This window comes from Sapajus apella, unplaced genomic scaffold (genome assembly GCF_009761245.1).
Source record: "Sapajus apella isolate SASKATOON/1434 unplaced genomic scaffold, GSC_monkey_1.0 scaffold8, whole genome shotgun sequence".
Classification (NCBI taxonomy): domain Eukaryota; kingdom Metazoa; phylum Chordata; class Mammalia; order Primates; family Cebidae; genus Sapajus; species Sapajus apella.
The window spans coordinates 4,903,724-4,927,352 of NW_022436948.1; the positions used below are offsets into that span (position 1 = coordinate 4,903,724).

A 23,629-nucleotide genomic window follows, 5' to 3' on the forward strand; every position below is an offset into this window, starting at 1 on the left:
AACCTGGGAAGATGACTTGCTGTTGGAAAAAGGCTCTTTGCAGATGCAATTAAGGTGAAGATTTGGAGATGAGATCACCTGGATTTAGAGTGGGCCCACGATCTCACCCCAGGTGTCCTTATCAGAGACAGGCAGAAGCATTTATTGAGCACCTGCTGTGTGCTGGGCTCTGGACACCCAGCCAGGACACTCTGCCACTTCTTTTGGTGCTGAGAATCTGAAGGGGGAGGCGAGAGTCCAAAGCTGCATTCCCACCATCTGCACAGTACATTTCCTGATGTATTCTGTCTCCCCAGCTGCAAGGTTTGGGACACAGAGACACACAGGGAGAAGAGCCTGTGAGGGCAGAGGCAGAGACTGCAGTGCTGCAGCCCAGGCCAGGGAATACCAAGGCCTGCCGCAGCCACCAGGAGCTGGGAGGAGAGCACAGTTCCCCCTGGGGCCTCCAGAAGAAACCAGCTCTGTAGATGCCTTGATCTGGGACTTCCAGCCCCTAGGGCTGTGGGAGAACCAGTGTGTGCTGTCTAAGCACCCGGTCTGTGCTCTTATACCATGGCAGCCTGAGCAGACTCATACAAGGGTATGAATCTGTACGTGCCAGGCACTTTCCACCACATGGGTGTCGTGGTGACCAAGTCAGGCCAAGCCCTCACTCCTGGCACACCATCCTAGCAGGGAAACGCCAAAACAAATACACTAACCAACAAGGAACTCCAAGTGATGATGGAGTGTCTGGGGAAAGACAGGTGGTGGGTTTGAGATTCTGGGGTAAGGGTAACTTAGGTGCCCCCTGGAGGGTGTGCCTGGGGATGGGCAGAGGAGCAAGGCTTGGAGGAATTGGGAGTAGCTTCCCCTGCAGAGGAAATGCATGTGCAAAGGCCCTGAGGTTGGAATGAGCCCAGGGAATGGGAAGATGGTGTGACTGGGGAAAAAGAAGCAGGGCAAAGGCCTTGCATTCCACGTGGGTGTGTGGGAGGCCTTTGGAGGGTTCTGAGCTGGAGAGTGGTGTGCTGGGCATTCATGTGGGTAAGGAGACCAGGTACAATAAAGGACACAGCCATGGGCCAGGGAAGGCATGAAGAAGAGGGAAGGTTTACGCACGGCCAGAGTCCTGGGGCTTTGGGACAGACAGGCAAGGGCACGGGCTCAGGCTCTGTACGACTGGATCTTATGTCCAGAGTTTCTCCCTCAAGCAACCTGCCACATCTGCTATCTGTGGCACCTGCCGGCTTTCAGCATGGCAGCCTGGAGGAGTGGGGAGCCAGCCCCCGGGGCAACCTCCCACCCCAGGGGCCTGTGGACCACCTCCCCCTTTTCCCAGCTCTCAGATGGACATGTTTCCACATGGCTCGTTAGAAGGTCCACTTAGGATGGGCCCAGCCATCCTCGTGGGGTCTATGTAGGTGCCTTCCCCATCCCTGCTCACAAGCAGGACCCTCCTCCTGCTGCCTGGGACCACACGCCTGTGTGGAGGCTCCACTCGGTGAGAAGCCAGGCTGGGCTACACCAAGGCAGCGCGCCCTCCACAGGTGGCAGCTCCATCTCCCGCAGATAGGACCCACGATCCGGGTTCAGGGTAAAGAATTATAAAGCAGGGTTGGGGCCATCCAGCACAAGGGCTGTCCATGGGACCCAGGGCATGTGCTGAAATCTCTTTGTGTGTCAATTTCCACTTCTAGAAAATGGGGCTGACCATTCCCCCTGAGGATGTGGGAGGGTTCAATGCAATTACGTATAGAAAGGCTCAGCAGCAAGCCAGGCACGTGTGGTGCAAAGGCTGGACGCTGGTGCCAATGCTGTCATGTGGTGCTGGTTTCTGCAGAGGGGATGCCAGGCTTCTCACCACCCCCTTTCTTGGGAGGGCAGGGCTGCTGAGCCTGGCAGACACCCCTTTTTTGGGGGACCCCTTTAAAGTCCTCCTTTTTTTCTGGGGGGCTCTAAAAGACAAGTCCAGGGGCAATGCCCTTTCAGAAACAATGGCTGTTTGCATGGAGTGGTGAGAGCCAGCTGGATTCTGGATGCTTTGAAGCCATGGTCAACAAGTCTCCTAATCTTGGCTGTGGGGCTGAGGGCAGAGAACAGTTGGGGGGAGCAGGAAGATTTGTGGCCAGAGCCGTGGAGGAGGAACCGCACAGTTCCAGAGGGCCTCGGGCTGGTGACCGCCTGGATCCTGGAGGGCCATGGCGGGTGTGGGCTTCGGCCTCCAGGACACCCTCATCCTAATGACCAATTCCACCACTGCCTACTCCCAGTAAGGCACAGAGAGGGTGCGGTTCACCCAAAGTCACACAGTGCATTGGTGACAGCCAGGGCTCCTGGGCCTGGCAGACACCCCTCTTGCCACCCCCAATTTATCTGCCTAAGCTCCACGGCTCCCCTGATTGGGTTCCTCCCCCTCTCTGAGCCACAGTTCCTGAGTCAATGTGAGTCTTCATTCACTCCATAAACATTTATTGAGCGCCTTCTGTATGTCGGGCTCTGGACACCCAGCCGGGACACACTGCCACCTCTTTTGGCTCTGACAATCTGATGGGGGAGGCAACAGTCAAAAGCTGCATTCCCACCATCTGCATGACGCCTTTCCCAATGGATTCTGCCTGTTTCCTGTCTCCCCAGCTGCCATAAGGCCCCCAAGGGGGGGGGCAGGGATTTTTACCTGTTTTTTTCACAGCTGTACCTGCAGCTCAGAGTACGTGGCATACAGTAGGAGCTTAATAAAGGCTGTGGAGGAAAAAACAATAAAAATGGTGAAAGCATTTCCTGTATAGGAAACTGTCATGTACCCATCAACGCGTCCTGTCTCCTAATGTGAGATATAGCCCAGTGGCTAAGCTGTAGTCCTGACTGCAATCTGCATTAAGAGATGAAAAAGTAAACGTTTATGCAGAGGGTAGATAAGATGGGCATTTGCAGTTGCTCATGATTTGGGGATTCTACAGAAGCACAGAGGATTTATGACATCTGTCATTGTCCCCATCAAAAGTTAGTGAGGGATCAATAACTTATTAGAAGCTACTCAACATCCAGAGGGGATATCAGATTCTAAAGAAGCTTATAGTTCAGAGGCTGTCACAGAAGTCGAGGGCAATGTCTTTATTGACTTCATGCTAAAAAAAAATGCTTTAAATACTATATTGTAGTTCTAAAATAGTAATTGATATCTATCCACCAAACTTTCAGAAAGAAAATTTGATCCATTTATAATTGACTCATAATCATCAACGCAAACTTCTGACAAGTAATACCGGCAATCTCAAAAATGCTTTCTCAATAAAGGTGGAATCTGGTCATCTCAGGACACCTGCTGTGAGTGCCACAATCCTTCCTAGCTAAGTTACTCCAGAATTGTTTGGATCATGGAAAAGGTAAATTAAGTTTTACATGCAATGCATATAGGTCAGAAAATTTTCTGGAATTGGCTCAGAAAGCGGTAGAGTCATAGCTGCAACCAATATAACCCAGGTAAGACTGTAAAGGTGAGACAGGGTCCAGAGCCATGGCTTCATGATTGCAAGTCTCCCTCTTGCTAGACTTTCTATTCTCAGCACGGACAATACCTAACTTCCTATAAAAAGATTGTGAGACTTACTGTCCTGGGGGGTCCTTCCTCCAACACGGACACTTCACGAATCACCCTCAGTATTTGAAAAATACAGAATCAATCCCATGCGGAAGCTGAGCTCGCCTGACCATAAAACGCCCTCAATCTCTCTGAGCTTTCAGCTTTGCCCCAGCTTTACTGGCCATGCAGTCTTGGCCTTTATCTGTACGCAGACGATTACTCCTTAATGCCTAGGTTGAGGATATAACAGGCTATTGGCGTGACCACCTCCAAGGGCTCACTTAGTCTAGCGCCCCACGAGATCACAACAGGATCCCGTATGTGACCAAGAGTAACTCCGGCAAGGCCTGACTCTGCTCCATTGCATGCACACAGTGAAGTACTGTCAAGGATTCACCTCACACACCAAGTCTTGTGCCCAGAGGAGATGCCAGCAAGAGGAAATGCCATCCAAACTTGTTCTGACTTCCAGCCTGGTCTGGGTCCACTGGAAGAGAACTCAAGGCAAAAACTCTTCAGTCCTTTCTGGAAGGAGCCTTTTCACGTCCTCCTAACAAATGCCAGGGCAGTCAAGATCCAAAGTGTTGACCCAAGTGCTCACGAGTCGGTAAAAGCAGGCAACCAACCCAGACCAACGGGTCAGCTCACACGAATGCCCTAAACCGAGACCAGCCACAAAGCCCCCAGACGCAAAAGCTAAGAGCTATGGACCAAGCAGACGGCTTTGTGAGTGGACAGCTTCCACTCCAGATGACGAGACCAGATAATGATTGAACTTACTGTGACTTCCACCACAGTGAATTTCTTTGTATTTTTAAGCATTATGCTCATGGCTAGTCTCTTTTTTTCAGGATCAGATCTCAATCCTGCAACCATGTTCTATGAATTTGCTTCTGTCTTCTTCCTGCCTCCTTCAGACCAAAACACATCTTCTCCCGACATACCCTAATGACTCAGCCCGTTTGGAAGGTTAGCCTCTTGCTGGATTCGCCACCCATTTCCAACCCCAGGAACCACACGAATCATGAGCATTCCCTTACTGAATTCCAGGCCATGTTTTCCAACACATAATTACCTTAAGATCCATAGAGTAAGTATTCTTATGCCCAGACACACACAGGCTGCCGTGATAACTCTTATCATAAAACACAACCAGCAGGGCCGGGGGCCTGAGGGGAACAAACCTGCCTCCTATATGAGCACCTTGATGATCTTCACATCCCTTCAGACCTGCTCTCAATTTCACTAAAGGCAGTATTACCACATACTTAAATTTCTCATGAACAGTCATGATTTTGGCTTCCAGCTCTTCTCTACTCACATAATACCGTCATACAAACATGAACCATTTGCAAGAGAAACACACACGAAGAAAAATCCATGTGCACGAAGGCAGGATTGTTAAGTTCCCACAAAAGTGGTCATCGCTGTTTGCTGCAACAGAGCTCATGGGAAACTTTACGAATACCCCCACGCTGCCGCACCCCAGCAGTCCCACGTGAGTGCCCTTTTCCTTACGTGGTGCCAGTGCACCTCCATGCTGGCCTGAGGACCATCACCATACTTTGGGGGCTCCTAGCGATACAATTGCAGGATTCAGATCCTCTCCTGTCCCATTTCCTCTGCTCTTCACAGCTTTCACAGAAGTAGCTCTGCTGGAAGTTAGAGCCACAGGTTCCAACAATGAACTTGAGCGTCTCTGACCCTGGGTGGTGGTCCCTGACTTAGGGCTCTCGCAGGCTTCTCCCTTGCTCTGGCTGGAACGACACAGCCCAGGAAAAGAAGCTCTCTCCACCCGCCATGGTGGGACGGATGACCACCCAGCTTTGGGAGCTCTGGAGAACACTTCCTGTTGCTTTATTACCTTCATCAAGTCTAGCCAGACAGTCCCCAAATACAAACACTGGCTTTCCAAATTAGAGAGCAGAGCTTGGAATCTTTTCTGGCTAAAGGCAAGCTGAGGGGGCATAGGCTCCCTGGAAGTTCCCAGACAGTGCTGATGGGACTTTCCCTGCTTGCTGCACAGCCACGGGGCAGGGGGTGGGGGGTCGGGGGGAAGTACAAGATGTTGTGGAGAGAGGAGCGTGACTGGAAGGCTCCGTGCTGGGTGCCGCATCATCCCCCATGCAGGGTGGCCCTGCTTTCACCTGAACGCTGCTGGGAGCCAGCTTCAGGAAGGGCCCTTGGGGCGCCGCAGTCCCAGAGCGGCACCTCACCTTTCCGGAAGACCCGTTTCAGAAACCCTGAGGCCAGCACAGCACTCCCCTCTGCTGGCCCAGCGGCTCTCAGCAGCTCTCCTCCCTTGGGACAGAGACTGCTTACTCTGCCGGCTCAAAAGCCTGCCCGCCCAGCCTCATCCCCAGATGGCACCCCTGTGCTGACCTGGACTCCCTTCTCTGCAGTGGAATCTTCACTGGGACCCTCTGTCTCAACCTTTCCCAATGAGCTCCTGCCCAGTCTTATATCCTCCCCCTGCAGCCTCAGACGGGAGAACCTTCCAGCAGAGCCAGCGGCTCCTGGGCTCACAGCCCCACCCGGGGTCGCCACTCACTCGGAGGAAAGACCAGGGCTGTGTGAACAGCCCCGTGGCCACTCAGCCTTCAGCCCCTGTCCTCCAGCCTGGATCCCAGAGGCCTAGCTCCACAGGCCTCCTGCACCCTACTCCTCCCATCAGGGCTGAAAGCACTTCCTGTTTTCAGAACTAGCACTGGGTTCATCAAAAGTTATCTGATGTGCAATCCATTAAAGCAGAAGGGCTAGGCAGCAATTTCATGGGACCACTGAGAGGTGAGTCCATCTAAAGTTGGCACAAACAGCTCCCTCCCCTGTGGAGACCTTCTCAGGGAGTACAGGAGGGCTTGGCCAGGACCCAGCACCCCAGTGGGCCTGGTGGCATGCACCCTAGCAGCTGAGATCTCAGGAGGCCTCATTCCACTCGTCTGTCTGGGAGGGAGCCTGGGGTCTGAACCCCCAGCCACTACATTCTTCAGAGGCTGAGAGTTAGAGCCAGATGCCCTTGGTGACGCAGCCGGGGGTCCAGGAACAAAGCCGAGTGCTGATGGGAGGTGATAGCTCAGCTTCAACTTCCTCCTCTCCGTGGCAGAGAGAACAAAGAAAAGGAGGGCCCTTTTGTGAAGCCCAATATTCTTCCTTTCACGTTCTTTTTTAAACACATGTAAAACAGTCGCCACCCTCAACCTCGTTTTCAGGAAAGGTGGGCCTGGCTAAGCACACCACGAGTTGATTGCGCAAGTTTGGGAGGACGGGAGCTGGACACAGATTGCTCTGCAAAGCAAAGGGGTGAGAAGCTGCAGGGGCGAGGCCGTGATGGGCGGAGGCGGGAGTGAGCAGAGGGCTGACATGCAGGGGATGAGAGGCCCCTCAGACCCCCTCCCCACTGCAGTTTAGGGAGGATTTCCAGACACAGGCCTGCTAAGTAAGGAGTGCAGGGTTCGGGTTGTGTGGTGTGTGCCTGGTGAACCATCGGTCTCCCTACACAATCTTCAGAAATGGCTACAGTGCCTCTGCATGAGTCGACTGTCTTGGGAGCCTGTGGGCTGGCTGGGTGCCCCTGGAGGCTGACGGAGACCACACGGAAGAGCCGGGTGACACATGGACAGCGGGGACTCAGGCTGTGCACACAGGCAGGAGGGAATGAAAGTGGGGGGCTCAGGAGGCTTACAGATGCGGGCCTCTGCTCTCAGCAGTCACTGCGCTGCACGGTGGCTTCCTCTCCAGGGCTCTGACCCCACAAGGGAGCTTCTGGAGCCTGGTACAAATGCAGAGCATGGGAGCTGTGGACCATGACTTGAAGAGAAAGTGCAGATCTTGAGGGAGAGGAACTGAAAAACCAAGAAGACAACTGGTGAGATAAGAGGAGAAAGGAGAAGACGAGGCAGCTGTCAGGGTGCAGGGGACACCGAAGTTAAGAGTTAAGACAAAGGTGAGGAACAAAGTGAGGCCAGAACCCAGGACAGGGCGACTGCGGGCCAGGCCAGGGGTGGTGGGTCAAGAAGGACAGCAAGGCCTTGACAAGATGCAGGGGACCCGGACAGGAGGCGAGTCCAGCTGAGCCAGATGGCCAGCTCTTCGTGTGACGAATGACTCTGTACTGCTGAGCTGCACGATTTGGAGTTGCTGTCAACTTCAAGGCAGCTGTTAAATTAGAGGGCTGCCAAATATTTTCAAGGGGTGAACAGGCCAGGAGTGAAGATTAAGGAGCATGCATTCAGGATAAATCGAACATCGGTAGGAAAATAGGAGGGGATCCTTTCTTCTCAGAGGATGAAGCTTGTAAAGTCGCTCCTTCTGATTGAGAAACAAAAAGGGACTTGGTTTATTGCAGCTCCCACGCCAGCAGGCTGCGCTGCACCTTCCAGGTTTAGCCGGTGATGGGTTCTGCATCAGACACTCTCCTATGACATTTCCATCTGATTCTGGTTCCCCGGTAGAATCAGTCCCTGCAAAACAGCCACTTAACATGGTCCTGCCTGCCTCCCAGTATTATCAACAGAAAGTGTGATCCCCTGGAAAAGGCCTCTGCTTTTTTTTGTTGTTTGTTTAATTGTACTCAAGAATATATCCATGAAATTACTTAATCTCCTTAACATAAAGAAATTGTATTAAGATTGTATCTCCTTATTAATATGCAGTCACAACAAATTACCTTGCAGAAGCCCCAGCTAGTCAAATCTGCTCTCCTGGTGAATCCAGGAGCCCCGTCTTGTTCAAGAGTGAGAGACACAACTGTCCTATCCTCCCTTAGCCTTGGCTGTGGGAGGCTGAGCGCCAAATGCTATGGTCAATCAGAGCGGCCCTTAGCTCTCACATGACGTCATGGTCCTTCTCACATGTGCCTGTGAGAAGCCAGTGGGGTGACTGATCCTGAAGCAGTGTGAGGGTGTGTGTGTGAGGTGAGTGGGGTGACTGATCCTGAAGCAGTGTGAGGGTGTGTGTGTGAGCAGGGTGACTGATCCTGAAGCAGTGTAAGGGTGTGTGTGAGAGGTGAGCAGGGGTGAGTAAGACAAATCCAGGCTGAGTGAGGAGTGGGGAGTGGGCTTCCGCGTGTCTTCAACCAAATGTCTCCTTTTGGGAAACACTTTTGCGCTGCTGGTGGGAGCGTAAATTAGTTTAGTCATGTGGAAAGCAGTGTGGTGATTCCTCAAAGAACTTAAACAGAATTATCATTGACCCAGTGTTATATACCCAAAATAATAAAAACCATTCTACCATAAAGACACAGGCACATGAATGTTCATAGCAGCACCATTCACAAGAGCAAAGACATGGAATCCACCTAAATGGCCATCAGTGGTTGACTGGATTAAAAAAATGTGGTCCATATACACTATGGAATACTATGCAACTGTAAAAAATAATGAGATCATGTCCTTTGCAGGAACATGGATGGAGCTGGAGGCCATGATCCTCAGCAAACTAACCTAGTAACAGAAAACCAAACTCCACATGTTCGCCATCATTAGTGGGAGCTAAACATTAAATACACAAAGAAGAGAACAATAGACACCTGGGCTCCTTGAGGGTAGAGGGTGGGAGGAGGGAGAGAAGCAAAAATCTACCTATTGGGTGCCGCGCTTATTACCTGAGTGATAAAATATGTGTACAGCAAACTCCCATGACACAATTTGTCCGTGTAACAAACCTGCACATGTACCCCTAAACTTAAAACAGAAGTTAAACAAAGCAGCCAACCAACAAACACATTGTCCTTTTTATGAGGACACCAGTTACGCGGGACGAGAGCTCAGCCTACTGCAGAACGATCCCACTTTTAATCACACCCACAGAGACTCTGCTTCCAAATAAGGTCACACTCAGAGGTCCTGAGGTCAGTATGTGAACATGTACCTTTGGGGAGTGTGATGGTTGATACTGAGTGTCAGCTTCACTGGACTGAAGGATGCAAAGCACTGACCCTGGGTATGTCTGCGAGGCTGCTGCCAAGGGAGATGAACATTTGAGTCAGTGGGCTGGGAAAGCAGCCCCGCCCTTAATCTGGGTGGGCACCATCTCATCAGCTGTCAGCATGGCTGGGATATAAAGCAGGCAGGGAAATGTGAAAAGAGAGACTGGCCTAGCCTCCCAGCCTCCATCTGTCTCCCATGCTGGATGCTTCCTGCCCTCAAACATCAGACTCCTAGGTTTTCCAGTTTTGGGACTCAGACTGGAGCTCCTTGCTCATCAGCCTGGAGATGGCTTCTTGTGGGACCTTGTGATTCTGTAAGTTAATAGTTAACCAACTTCCCTTTTTACACACACACACACACACACACACACACACACATATACACACACACACACACACACATACATTCCATTAGTTCTAGCCCTCTAGAGAACCCTAATACAGGGTCTAGTTCAATCCATACATGTGGGTATGGTGATTGAAAGTAGCACAGCAAGAAAATCAGCCTGAGGCCCAGCCTCCTGCAGCGCTGCCCCGATCCCACACCGTCCCCGTCCACGTTTGGGGTGCCAGTGCCTCCCCAATGCCTGGGATGTGCTTAGTCCATCTTCCACCAGGGTCCTCAGGGGCCCCAGGAGGATGGTGGAAAGGGCAGCCTGGTCACTGTATTGATCTCTATCGAGGGGTGGGAAAATCTCTAAAACTACAAAGGGGAGGCAATTTCCCTATAGAGCGCTTTGCAAAGAGAAACCTCTCCCTCTAGGCGCACCACTGGGAAGGCCCTGGGGGGTGAAGGCTCAGGAAGCTGGCAGTTACCGAGCACAGGCAGCGCTGAGGTGAGGAGGTCCAGGCAGAGGTGATCAGAAGTCGTGGTGGATTCATGACTGACACTCCCTGACGCCCCCAACAAGGGCAGCAGCCTTTGGCTCCAGGATGCTTTTGGGTCTATCATTTCCCCAAATTCTCAAGGGAGCGTGTCCTGCAGATGAGGAAACCAGGCCATGGGGAGATGCTGGAGGCCTCGTGGGGGCCCCAGCCTGGGGCTGGGAATCAGGTCTCCAGCTCTCTCTCTGAGCCGCACCTGACACTGCACCCCAGAGAGCTGATTTGAGGACAAGCGCACACATTCCCTGCTGAGTTTGGAAGCTGGATGGAGACTGCCAGGACCGTGAAAACACCATTACTGGGAAATGGCAGTGCCAGATGTGGTGGAGCCCGCTGAAGTCTAAGGCAACTGTGTCTTCCGCATGGGCACAGCCACTATTGCTGGCACGTGACCAGTCCAAGAGCTCTGCAGGGTCCTGGGCACTGGGGGCCACTCTGCTGTGCCCATCTGCTGCAGCCCCAGCTTCACTCACACAGCGCAGGGTCCTGGCCACCCGAGCACAGGCACTGAACGCGACCTTTCCTCCCAGGGCTCAGCTTTGCAAGATCACTTGTTTTTCACCCACTCAAAGATACTATTGAGCACTTAAGTCCTTGGGACACATACTGAGTCAAGCAGACAAAGATCCTTGGGGGGGCTTGCATTCTAGGACAGGGGCCAAACCCGAATAAAGCTCACATACATCCTGGCGGGGGGTGGAGGCTCACACCTGTAATCCCAGCGCTATGGGAGGCAGAGGCAGGAGGATCACTGGAGCCCAGAAGTTTAAGACTGAAGTGAACTATGATGGTACCATTGCACTCAGCCTGGGAAACAGAGCAGGAAGACCCTGTCTCAAAAAAGAAAACAACGACAACAGAAAAAAAGATTGTACATGTGAAGGGAGTGAAAAGTCCTTCAGGGGGTGCGTGGCGGTGGGAAGTAGGGCACGGTGAAAGGGGAGAGGGTGTGAGGAGAGATAGCTCTTTCTAAACTGCTAGAGACAAAATTCTAAACACAAAACAAGAAAGAACAGTGTTTAAAAGGTGTCATCAGAGCTGAGTGGGTGGCTTATGCCTGTAATCCTGGGGCTTTGGATGCTTTCTTTCTACAGAAAAAATTAAAATTAACCAGGTGTGGTGGCGCGCACCTGTAGTCCCAGCTACTCGGGAGGCTAAGGTGGGAGGATCCCTTGAGCCTGAGAGTTTGAGACTGCAGTGAGCCATGATCACGCCACTGCACTCCAGCCTGGGGAACAGAGCGAAAACTTGTCTCAAAAAAAAAAAAAAAAAAAAAAAAGGCGTCATTGATACCACCATGTCTCCTTTCTGCTCTGTGTCAATTATAAAATGAACTTCAGCCCCCAGAGTACAGGTAATCCAGGGTGCAGTGGGCTACAGTGCTGGAGATGGCCCTTACTGCTGGGAACTGGCCACAATGGGAGCATTCACACCATGAGAACAGAGAACCCACAAATGCTGGAAATCAGGCACCATCCCCTACCCTGCCCCTCCCCATGCCCTGCCCCTCCCCTCCCCATGACAGCCAATTTCCCAGCATATCACCGTCACCGAAGTCATGTCAGAGCATCACAAATACCACAAGAGAAGGAATACCTGAAGCCCTCCGAGATGGCTTTGGGGCACAAAGCTCCTTAACCCCCAGACTTTGTAGGACACTGAGCAAAGCTGTCCTAAAAACCACCACCTTTGGCCAGATCAGGATAGAGGCCACCCTGCCCCCAGCGCCAGCCACTTCCCCTCCAGAGCCTCTCTCTGTGCACGGGGCTGCTGTGGGCTGAAGCCAGCATGGGCCCTTTCTGCGTCTCACACCGGAGGCAGCGTCAGAATCTTATCTTTACCGCTCCTGCCTCACAGCACAAGCCACGTTCACCTGGCAGATGTCATGACACTCAGGAAATGTTTTAAAGGCGCATCTGCCATGCATCAGACACGAAGCAGCCCTCCCCGCACTGACCCCGCTCTTACCACTGCAGGCTCAGGGCAGAGACCCGGCAAATCCTCTCTTCCCTTTCTTCCGCCTCATTTTTATGTGGCGTGTGAACCACTCCCTCCCCTGCTCCGTCACAAACAAACAGGGAGAGAAATGAAACTACTTGATCTGGCCACAGAAATGAAACTGAATTTTCAGCACGCTCTCCAGATGACTCAGACCGTGGTCCTCACACTCGAGCTCCATCCAAATCCTGGGAGAGCTGTGAAGACAGGTGGCTGCCCCCTCTCCCCCATCACCCTGAGAGTCTGATCCAGCAGGTCTGGGTGGGGCCTGAGAATCGGCATTGCTAACAGATTCTGGGGGAGCCTGGCATCGGGGCGGCTCAGAGTGGCTCGGTCACTGGAAGGCTCTGCCCTAATAGCAACCAGTGACCAGTACTACCTGTGTGGCTCTGAAATGTGACTACTGCGATCAAGCAACTGGACTTCGAACTCCATGTGATTTGAATGAATAGTTGTGTGCAGGACCTCACTGATGCAGCGCTGTTACAGCCGGGGGACGTGGTCTCAGGTACATGATCTGAACGGGCTGAGCTGTCCTGCTTAGCTTCATGCCTGAGTCACACCTAACAAATGTCACCTCTCTCCTCGTTAGGTGTGGAAAACTCAAAGAAGGGGGGTCCACAGCTTTCTGCAAGCTCCCGTGCTTGAGATCCCTGGCTCATAACCAAGATGGCTTTCTTGCCACTGGCGATAAGGAGGCCCCAGGACAAACCCAGGCTCCGGACCTCAGCCCCAGCCGGCTGCACATCATCTTTCTGGTCCTCAGCTACTTCACCTGCAAAAGTGAAGGTGCACAACTGTGTGTGGTCCCTAAGGCTTCCTGCTCTGTGACCAAAGTCAAGGATGGCCAGGCACTGCCATCACCAGAGCCAAGACGTCTGGGAACCTCCAAGAGGGGCCCTCCAGACCCCGGGGAGGGGACCAAGAGGATGCTGGGAGGGAGGAAGTAGGCTCTCAGCTCTCCTTTCTACCCACGATCCTCTCCCAAGCAAAAATCAACACTATACGTTTTAAAAAATAATCCTGAGCACCTCTTTGCTAATTCATTATAGTGACTCCCTTGAGGGCTTAGCTTTAAAGAACAGGTGTAGAGACTTAAAAATGTTTTTCAAAACCTTGGCATTAGCAATATTAATATCAGGAGATAATTGTCAGGGTCACCTGTCCCTGAACCAGCTCTCTTGCTGAGAGCCCGGGGACAGAGGCTGAGAAGTGAGGGAAGGAATTTGAGTATCAGACTTGGCAGGGTGATATGGTATTTGGTTTCTTTAGGAATGTCTTTCACAACAGGGCCTGGGCCAGTCTGCTGCTTCAAGGAAGGCACAAAGAAAGGCCCCAGAGAAGCCAGACAGAGGGACACAAGCAGCTCAGGCCAGCTGAGGGGACCCTCCACCCTCCATAAAGGCGGCATCCCTCTCCTGCATGCCCCTCACTGGCAGCCCTGGGAAGAACCAGAGGTGCCTGCACACGTGAACTTCAGGGCCAGGGTTTCTTGTGTTCTGAGCACTAAGCTCTGAGGATGAAGGAATGTCCTACACAGTATCCAAGTGCAGGGGCCGGGGCGGGAAAAGATGCCACTGTTCAGGCCTCTGTCACAGCTGCCAGGCAGGGCTCTTCCCTCAGCTCCACGTCAGAGAGCTTTACAGTGCGCAGCGTGATAAAGAGGTGAGGTCCAGAAGCCCCAGTGCCTGCCGTCTGCCCTGCCACGCTGACTGTATGGAAAGCGCCAGCCCCTGTGTGTGTGGATGAAGTCCCTGGCCACCTGGAAGCAACTGCAGCACCTGGAGCCATCCAGAGCTGGCATGCACCCACCCTCCCACGGCCTCTCCAATCACAGGAGAGACTGAGCAAATGCTTCCCTGGATTAACAGGCCGAAGGAAACGGTAAAGTGCTGACAGGCAGAGTTCTTACCTGGGGTGTGTCCCTCCCCGCAGAGCACGGGAGCAGGGGGTGCACCTTGGAGTGGAACTCCACCCTCTCATTGTCCGTGTGACCTTGGTTCTTCGGTGTTTTTGTTTTGTTTTGGTTTGGTTTGGTTTCTTTGAGATAGAATCCTGCTCTGCTGTGCAGGCTGGAGTGCGTGGTGAGATCTTGGCTCACTGCAACTTCCGTCTCTCGGGTTCAAGGGATCCTCCCTCCTCAGACTTCCGAGTAGCTGGGATTACAGGCATGCAGTACCACGCCCAGCTCTTTTTTTTTTTGTACTTCTAGTAGAGATGGGGTTTCACCATGTTGGCCAGGCTGGTCATGAACTCCTGACTTCAAGTGATCTGCCCACCTTGGCCTCCCAAAGTGCTGGGAATGCGGGTGTGAGCCACTGCGCCTGGACTGGCTCTTTGGTGTTTAGCCTCTCTCTGCCACACCAGCTCCAGTGGTTTAAATCATCATGACCCTGTCACAGGGCGGATGTGAGGGGTGACCAGCAGAGTCCACATTGGGCAGGGAATGTGATTCTTATGTGGACAGCCCCCTTGCGTCGTGTCTGCCGGTGGGGGACTGGGCTGGGGGCAGGCAGTGCCCAGTGCCTTCAGAGGTGGAATGACAGTCTCCACACTGAAGACCACACTGTGGGGAAATATCAGCGGGACGCGGATGTGAATGGCAATTCACAGTCCCGTGCCCTGGGTGGGGACGCAGCAGTGAGCTGCAGGGGCAGCAGAGGGCCGAGGGGCCATCACTGGGTAGGAGGGTTGTTGTCACAAGAACTTCACTGCCCAAAGCCAGATCCCTGGGTGATGCCTGGCCAGGAGTGCCCCTGAGGCCTATTCCATGATGGTGAATTAAGATCAACGATGCTACAAAACTATAGCAATTTCAGCCTGAATAAAAATGTGCTGTCCTCCTTTTTTAAAATATATACACAAAAATGTCTATGCATTCCTAGGTGCTTAGCACTTATAAGGGCCTATATTCGTTTTGTGGGGTTGCCATCACAAAGAGCCACACCTGAGTTGCCTAAACAGCAGAGGTCTCTGCTCTAGCAGCTCTGGAGGCTGGAAATCCCAAATCGAGGTGTCAGGAGGGCTGTGCTGCCTCGGAAGTCTCTAGGGGAGACCCTGTTCCAGGCCTCTCTCCAGCTTCCCGAGGTTTGCACCTGACCCACCGTTTCAGCACGTGTGGGATGTCCTGGACTCGCAGATCTATTACTGCATCTTCTAGAGACTGAGGTGTTCAGTTGCATCCTGAGAGCAGCGCCTCCCTCCCCACCCTGCTCAACAGCCTGGCATGAAGGCAGAGACTGTGTCTGGTTCACTACTGTACCCCTGGTGTCAGAGGTGGGCAGCACCCAGAGTAGTGGAATGAATGAATACATTCACAGGCAGGAACAGTTCAAGAGCTCAGCTTGAACAAGCATATTACCTAAGCCCTCAGAATGGCTGCTAATTCTCCCAGTAGAAGGAGATGACTGTCGGGAACCAGGATGTCCTTGGTGATAATGGAATAAAGGTTTTCTCTTTGCAGAGCTGTCTGGACCACACAGGGGTCACACTTAGATCTGCTCATAACGTGGCTTCACCCTAACAAGGTGTTTCTCCTGACCCTCTTTCCAGCTTGAATCACATCCTTCCCTTTATGAATTTCCATTCATTTTAGTTTCCTGCTAATTGACATCTTCACTATATAAAAATACTGGTATGAAAATACTGCATACCAACATTTGATACAACTAGCAAATGTCCACTGGTTTACAAAAAACCCAAAATAGTCATCAAATCTGGACTGTTGGATTTAGAAAAATAATATTCTTGAGTGATTCCAGCTGCACTTGTTTATACAGAACACATTTATTAAGGACCCTGGAGTGTCAGCTTGATTCTTTGGGTATGCAGCCTTCTATCTGGATCTCTGCTGGCCAGCCAGAGTATCTGTTGTTCTTAGTATCAGAGTGGTTGATCTGTGCAAGGGAAAGAAGAATTTTATTTATTCATTAATCTAATGATAAAAGTATTTAATCAGTGTGAGCTGCGAGGAATCATGCAAACACAACCACTTCCTAGATTTGGATTTGCTCCAGCCTAAGCTGGGCGTTTGATTTCCAATATATTTCTTAATATATTTTAAAATTGATATATAATAGGCAGCAATTGCTGGCCCCAGTATATAAAAATGCATACATTTTGGGGATATATGTGACAATGTGACATATCCATATCATGTGTAAATATCAAATCAGGTTAACTGGGATATCCAACACCTTAAATTACATTTTCTTTATGAGAGGAACATTCAAATTATTCTCCTCTATTTTGTAAGGTACAGTAGATGATATTTAACTATAGTTGCCCGAATGATCTATTGAACACGAGATCTTATTTCTTCTATCTCACTGTATATTTATACCCCGTTTCTTAATAATATTTGAAGTAGGTGTTAATGCAACTCTAGAACTTTCTGCAATGATGGAAATGTTCCATAATCCACCTGTCAAGTGGAGTAGCCCCGGCCACACTTGGTTATGGAGTACACATGGTCCTGACTCACAGTGGTTTGACTTTACAATGGTGCAAAGGAGACAATACGTTCAGTAGAAATTATACTTCTGGGACCCACACAAACATTCTGTGTTTCACTTTCAGTACAGTGTTCAATAAATTCCATGAGACACTCAACACTTTGTTGTAAAGTAGACTTTGTGTTAGGTGATTTTGCCCAAATGGAGAGTACTGTAAGTGTTCTGGGCGTGTTTAAAGTAAGCTAAGCATGCCTAACTTTTTACAGGCTATTTCGAGTTAATTTGTACCTATAAATAAAAATAAAACGTAGAAGCCTTACAATCCTTGATATTATAGTTGTTCTATGTACATACATTGAGCCCTCCCAGACAATGTTATATTTAATAATCATATGTTTTAAAGAACTTAGGAGGAGAAAAATAGTGTCTCTTCTTTCCCTTGCACAGATCAACTGCTCTGATACTAACAACAACAGATATTCTGGCTGGCCAGCAGAGATCCAGATAGATGTGCTAAATACATTTTCAATTTACAACATTTTCAAACACAATGCTTTTATTGTGATGTAAGCTGAAGAGCATCTGTACTTGAAATGTGAATAGTGCAATTGATAAACCAAATTTTGAATTCTATTTAATTTTAATAAATTTAAGGATAAAATGTAAATTTAGCTAGTAGCTACCATATTGGACAGTGTAGCTCTAATGTTTAGTTTCCAACTCTGGGAATAAAACTATGTAATATTTTTTTCCCCAGAGTTCTTGTAGAATTCCTTGCTCAGCAAATGTGTATTTATCCCAAAGTGGGTTTAGTCCTCTATATTGTCAACTCTTTCATAGATAACAGAGCACCTTAACATGATGCTTAAATAAAGTAAGGTGCATTTTATTAATAACCTTGGAATTCTAGTAATATATCCCTTTTTACATAACAGATTTACTGGAATATAATTCACATAGCATAAAATCCACCAACGTAAAGTGTACAATAACATGGTTTTAGTGTGGTCACAAAGCTGTGCAACCATCACCATGGTCAATTTTAAAACATTTTCATTACCCAAACAAGAAACCATGTACGCATTAGCAGCCACTCTCCTTTTCCCCAGCTCTAGGCAGCCACTAATCTACTTTCTGGCTCTGTGGATTTTCTCATTCTGGAAATTCCATATGAATGGAATCACACAATATGTGACCTTTTGCGTTTGTTTGTTTCACTTGGCCTGTTTTGAAGGTTCATCATATCGTAGCATGTATCAGAATTTTATTTCTTTACATATTTGAATATATTCCATTGTATAGCTATACCTTATTATATATATATATATGCATTTCTTATTCATTAATCAGACATTTGGGTTGATTCCATTTTTTGGCTATTATAAAGCATATTGTTATGCACATTTACCAACAAGTTTTTGTGTGAACCTATGTTTTCATTCTCTTGGGTACATACCTACAAGTGGAATTGTTGAGTCATTGGGTCACTGAATGTTTAACTTTTTGAGGAACGCCCAGAATGTTTCCCAAAGTAGCTGTACCATTTTACATTTCCATTTCCTCCACTAGTGCACGAGGGTTCTAATTTCTCCATCTTCTCATCAGCACTTCTTATTATGTCTTTTTAAAAATTATAGCCAACCAAGTGAGTGTTAGGGGGTATCGCATTATGGTTTTGATTTATATTTTTCTGAAAACTAATGATGTTGAGTGTCTTTTCATGTGCTTATTGACCAACTGTATATCTTCTCTGAAGTAACATCTATTCAGATCTTTGTCCATTTTAAAATTGAGTTACTTGTCTTTTTGAGTTGTAAGAGTTCTTTATGTATTCTAGATTCAGGTCCCTTATTTGCAAATATTTTCTCCCATTCTGTGGTTTATCTTTCACTTTCTGTAAGGTGTCCGTTGAAGCATGAAAGTTTTTACTTTTTAACTTTTATTTTAAGTTAAGGGATACATGTGCAGAATATGCAGGTTTGCTACATAGGTAAACATGTGCCATGGGGTTTGTTGTATTTATTATCTCATCACCCAGGTATTAAACCTAGTATCCATTAGTTACTTTTCCTGATTTTCTCCCTCCTCCCACCTTCCAGTCTCTAATAGGGCCCTTTATCATGTGTTGTTCCCCTCTAAGTGGCCATGTGTCCTCTTCATTTAGCTCCTACTTATCAGTGGGAACGTGTGACACTCGGTTTTCTGTTCCTGCTTTAGTTTGCTAAGGATAGTGGCCTCCAGCCCCATACATGTTCCTGCAAAGAACATTATCTCATTCTTTTGTATGGCTATATATTATTCCATGGTGCATATTATTCCATGGTGTATATGAGTGTATACGTATCACATTTTCTTTATCCAGTTTATCATTAAGGGGCATTTGGGTTGACTGAGGTTTTCTTCATATATTGGTTGGCCACATAAATGTCTTCTTTTGAAAAGTGTCTGTATCCTTTGCTCACTTTTTGATGGGGTTGTTTGGTTTTTTCTTGTAAATTTTGTTTAAATTCTTTGTAGATTATAGATATTAGCCCTTTGTCAGATGGATAGATTGCAAAAAATTTCTCCAATTCTGTAGGTTGCTTGTTCGCTCTGATGACAGTTTCTTTTGCTGTGCAGAAGCTCTTTAGTTTAATTCAATGCCATTTGTCAATTTTGGCTTTTGTTGCCATTGCTTTTGTGTTTTGGTTATGAAGTCTTTACCCATGCTTATGTCCTGAATGGTATTGCCTAGGTTTCTTCTAGTATTTTTATGGTTTTAGGGCTTACATTTAAGTCTTTAATCCATCTTGAGTTAATTTTTGTATAAGATTAACAAAGGGATCCAGTTTCAGTTTTCTGCATATGGCTAGCCAATTTTCCCAACACCATTTATTAAACAGGGAATTCTTTCCCCATTGCTTGCTTTTATCAAGTTTGTCAAAGATCAGATAGTTGTAGATGTGTAGCATTATTTCTGAGGCCTCTGTTCTATTCCATTGGTCTATATATCTGTTTTGGTACCAGTGCCATGCTGTTTTGGATACCGTAGCCTTGTAGTATAGTCTGAAGTCAGGTAGCGTGATGCCTTCAGTTTTGTTCTTTTTGCTTAGGATTGTCTTGGATATACGGGCTCTTTTTTGGTTCCATAGGAAATTTAAAGTAGTTTTTTTCTAATTCTGTAAAGAAAGTCAGTGGTAGCTTGATGGAGATAGCATTGAATCTATAAATTACTTTGGGCAGTATGGCCATTTTCACGATACTGATTCTTCCTATCCATGAGCCTGGAATGTTTTTCCATTTGTTCGTGTCCTCTCTTATTTCCTTGAGCAGTGGTTTGTAGTTCCCCTTGAAGAGGTCCTTCACGTCCCTTGTAAGTTGTATTCCTAGGTATTTAATTCCCTTTGTAGCAATTGTGAATGGGAGTTCACTCATGATTTGGCTATTATTGAAGTATAGGAATGCTTGTGATTTTTGCATATTGATTTTGTATCCTGAGACTTTGCTGAAGTTTCTTATCAGCTTAAGGAGATTTTGGGCTGAGACGATAGGGTTTTCTAAATACACAATCATGTCATCTGCAAACAGAGACAATTTGACTTCCTCTGTTCCTATTTGAATACGCTTTATTTATTTCTGTTGCTTGATTGCCTTGACCAGAACTTCCAATACTATGTTGAATAGGAGTGGTGAGAGACGGCATCCTTGTCTTGTGTCAGTTTTCAAAGGGAATTCTTCCAGCTTTTGCCCATTCAGTATGATATTGGCTGTGGGTCTGTCATAAATAGTCCTTATTATTTTGAGATATGTCCCATCAATATCTAGTTTATTGAGAGTTTTTAGCATAAAGGGGTGTTGAATTTTATCGAAGGCCTTTTCTGCAACTATTGAGGTAATCATGTGGTTTTTGTCATTTGTTGTTTAAGTGATGGATTACATTTATTCGTTTGTGTATGTTGAACCAGCCTTGCATCCCAGGGATGGAGCCAACTTGATCGTGGTGAATAAGCTTTTTCATGTGCTGTTGGATTCAGTTTGCCAGTATTTTATTTAGGATTTTTGCATCGAAGTTCATCAGGGATATTGGCCTGGTATTTTCTTTTCTTGTTGTGTCTCTACCAGGTTTGGGTATTAGGATGATGCTGGCCTCATAAAATAAGTTAGAGAGCAGTATCGCTTTTTTTATTGTTTGGAATCATTTCAGAAGGAATGGTACCAGCTCCTCTTTGCACTTCTGGTAGAATTTGGCTGTGAGTCTGTCTGGTTCTGGGTGGTTTTTTTTTTTTTTTTTTTCTGAGGTTGATAGGCTATTAATTGCTGCCTCAACTTCAGAACTTGTTATTGGTCTATTCAGGGATTCAACTTCTTCTTGGTTTAGTCTTGGGAGGGAGTATGTGTCCAGGAATTTATCCATTTCTGCTAGATTTTCTAGTTTATTTGGGTAGAAGTGTTTATAGTATTCTCAAGTGGTAGCTCATATTTCTATGGGATCAGTGGTGATAATTCCCTTTATCATTTTTTATTGTGTCTATTAGATTCTTCTCTCTTTCCTTCTTTATCAGTCTGGCTAGCAGTCTATCTATTTTGTTAATCTTTTCAAAAAGCCAGCTCCTGGATTCACTGATTTTATTGAAGGGATTTTTGTGTCTCTATCTCCTTCAATTCTATTCTGATCTTAGTTATTTTTTGTCTTCTGCAATCTTTTGAATTTGTTTGCTCTTGCTTCTCTAGTTCTCTTAATTGTGATGTTAGAGTGTTGATTTTAGATCTTTCCTGCTTTCTCCTGTGGGCATTTAGTGCTATAATTTTCCCTCTAAAGAGTGCTTTAGATGTGTCCCAGAGATGCTGGTATGTTGTATCTTAGTTCTCATTGGTTTCACAGAACTTACTTATTTCTACCTTAATTTTGTTTTTTACCCAGTAGTCATTCAGGAGCACGTTGTTCAGTTTCCATGTAGTTTTGTGGTTCTGAGTGAGTTTCTTAATCCTGAGTTCTAATTTGATTGTACTGTGGTCTGAGACACTGTCATGATTTCCATTCTTTTGGATTTGCTGAGGACTGTTTTACTTCCACTTATGTGGTCAATTTTATAATAAGTGCAATGCGATGCTGAGAAGAATGTATACTCTTTTGATTTGGCATGGAAAGTTCTGCAGATGTCTATTAGGTCCACTTGGTCCAGAGCTGAGTTCTGTCCTGAATATCCTTGTTAATTTTCTTCTTGTTGATCTAATATTGACAGTGCGGTGTTAAAGTCTCCCACTATTAATGTGTAGGAGTCTTAAGTCTCTTTGTAGATCTCTAATAACTTGCTTTATGAATCTGGGTGCTCCTGTATTGGGAGCATACATATTTAGGATAGTTGGCTCGTGTTGTATTAATCCCTTTACCATTGCGTATCACCCTTGTCTTTTTTGATTTTTGTTGGTTTATACTCTGTTTTATCAGAGACTAGGATTGCAACCCCACTTTTTTTTCTTTCCATTTGCTTGGTAAATACTATTCCATCCCTTTATTTTGAGGCTATGTGTGTCTTTGCATGTGAGATGGGTCTCCTGAATACAGAACACCAATGGGTCTTGACTCTTTACCCAATTTACCAGTCTGTGTCTTTTAATTGGGGCACTTAGCTTGTTTACATTTAAGGTTAATATGGTTATGTGTGAGTATGATCCTGTCATTATGATGCTAGCTGGTTACTTTGCCCATTAGTTGATGCAGTTTCTTCACAGTTTCGATAGTCTTTACAATTTGGTATGTTTTTGCAGTGGCTGGTACTGGTTTTTCTTTTCCATATTTAGGCTTCCTTCAGGAGATCTTATAAGGCAGGCCTGGTGGTGACAAAAATCTCTCAGCATTTGCTTGTCTGTAAAGGATTTTATTTTTCTTTCACTTATGAAGCTTAGTTTGGCTGAATATGAAACTCTGGGTTGAAAATTCTTTTCTTTAAGAATGTTGAATACTCGTCCCCAATCTCTTCTGGCTTGTATGGTTTCCACAGAGAGATCTGCTGTTAGTCTGATAGACTTCCTTTTTGTGGGTAACCTGACCTTTCTCTCTGGCTGCCGTTGACATTTTTTCCTTCATTTCAATGTTGGTGAATCTGACGATGATGTGTCTTGGGATTGTTCTTCTCGAGGAATATCTTTGTGGTGTTCTCTATATTTCCTGAATTTTAATGTTGGCCTGTCTTGCTAAGTTGGGGAAGTTCTCCTGGGTAATATCCTAAAGAGTGTTTTCCAACTTGATTCCGTTCTCCCCATCACTTTCAGGTACTCCAATCAAACGGAGGTTTGGTCTTTTCACATAGTCCCACATTTCCTGGAGGCTTTGTTTATTTCTTTTCATTCTTTTTTCTCTAATCTTGTCTTCACACTTTATTTCATTAAGTTGGCCTTCAATCTCTGATATCCTTTATTCTACTTGATCGACTTGGCTATTGATACTTGTGTATGCTTCATGAAGTTTTCTGTGTTTTTCAGCTTCATCAGGTCATTTATGTTCTTCTCTAAATGGTTATTCTAGTTAGCAGTTCCTCTAACCTTTTTTCAAGGTTCATAGCTTCCTTGCATTGGATTAGAACATGTTCCTTTAGCTCGGAGGAGTTTGTTATTACCCATCTTCTGAAGCCTACTTCTTTCAATTTGTCAAACTCATTCTCCATCCAGTTTTGTTCCCTTGCTGGTGAGCAGTTGTGATCCTTTGTAGGAGAAGAGGTGTTCTGGCTTTTAAAATTTTCAGACTTTTGGCTGGTTTTTCCTTATCTTCATGGATTTATCTACTTTTGGTCTTTGATGTTGGTGACCTTCAGATGGTGTTTCTGT

At 47.2% G+C, this 23,629-nt stretch overlaps 2 protein-coding genes across 3 annotated transcripts in view; both read right to left on the reverse strand.

Moving 5' to 3' along the window:
- Window positions 1-12,489, reverse strand: part of MX2 (MX dynamin like GTPase 2) — a 45,141-nt gene extending 32,652 nt beyond the window's left edge. Inside the window, exons 1-2 of one of the 2 annotated variants that reach the window (XM_032276826.1) lie at window positions 12,342-12,422; window positions 2,657-2,721 (exon numbers count right to left, since the gene is read on the reverse strand). The gene's annotated coding sequence lies outside the window, so the exon portion shown is untranslated. Of the gene's footprint in view, window positions 1-2,656; window positions 2,722-12,341 lie in introns of both variants that reach the window. The other variant, XM_032276825.1, reaches the window with a different exon arrangement.
- A 3,542-nt stretch (window positions 12,490-16,031) lies between these two features.
- Window positions 16,032-23,629, reverse strand: part of FAM3B (FAM3 metabolism regulating signaling molecule B) — a 54,457-nt gene continuing 46,859 nt past the window's right edge. The window contains exon 8 of the mRNA XM_032276832.1: window positions 16,032-16,267. Coding sequence (XP_032132723.1) covers window positions 16,178-16,267 — 90 coding nt within the window. The 3' untranslated portion in view covers window positions 16,032-16,177. The remainder of the gene's footprint in view (window positions 16,268-23,629) is intronic.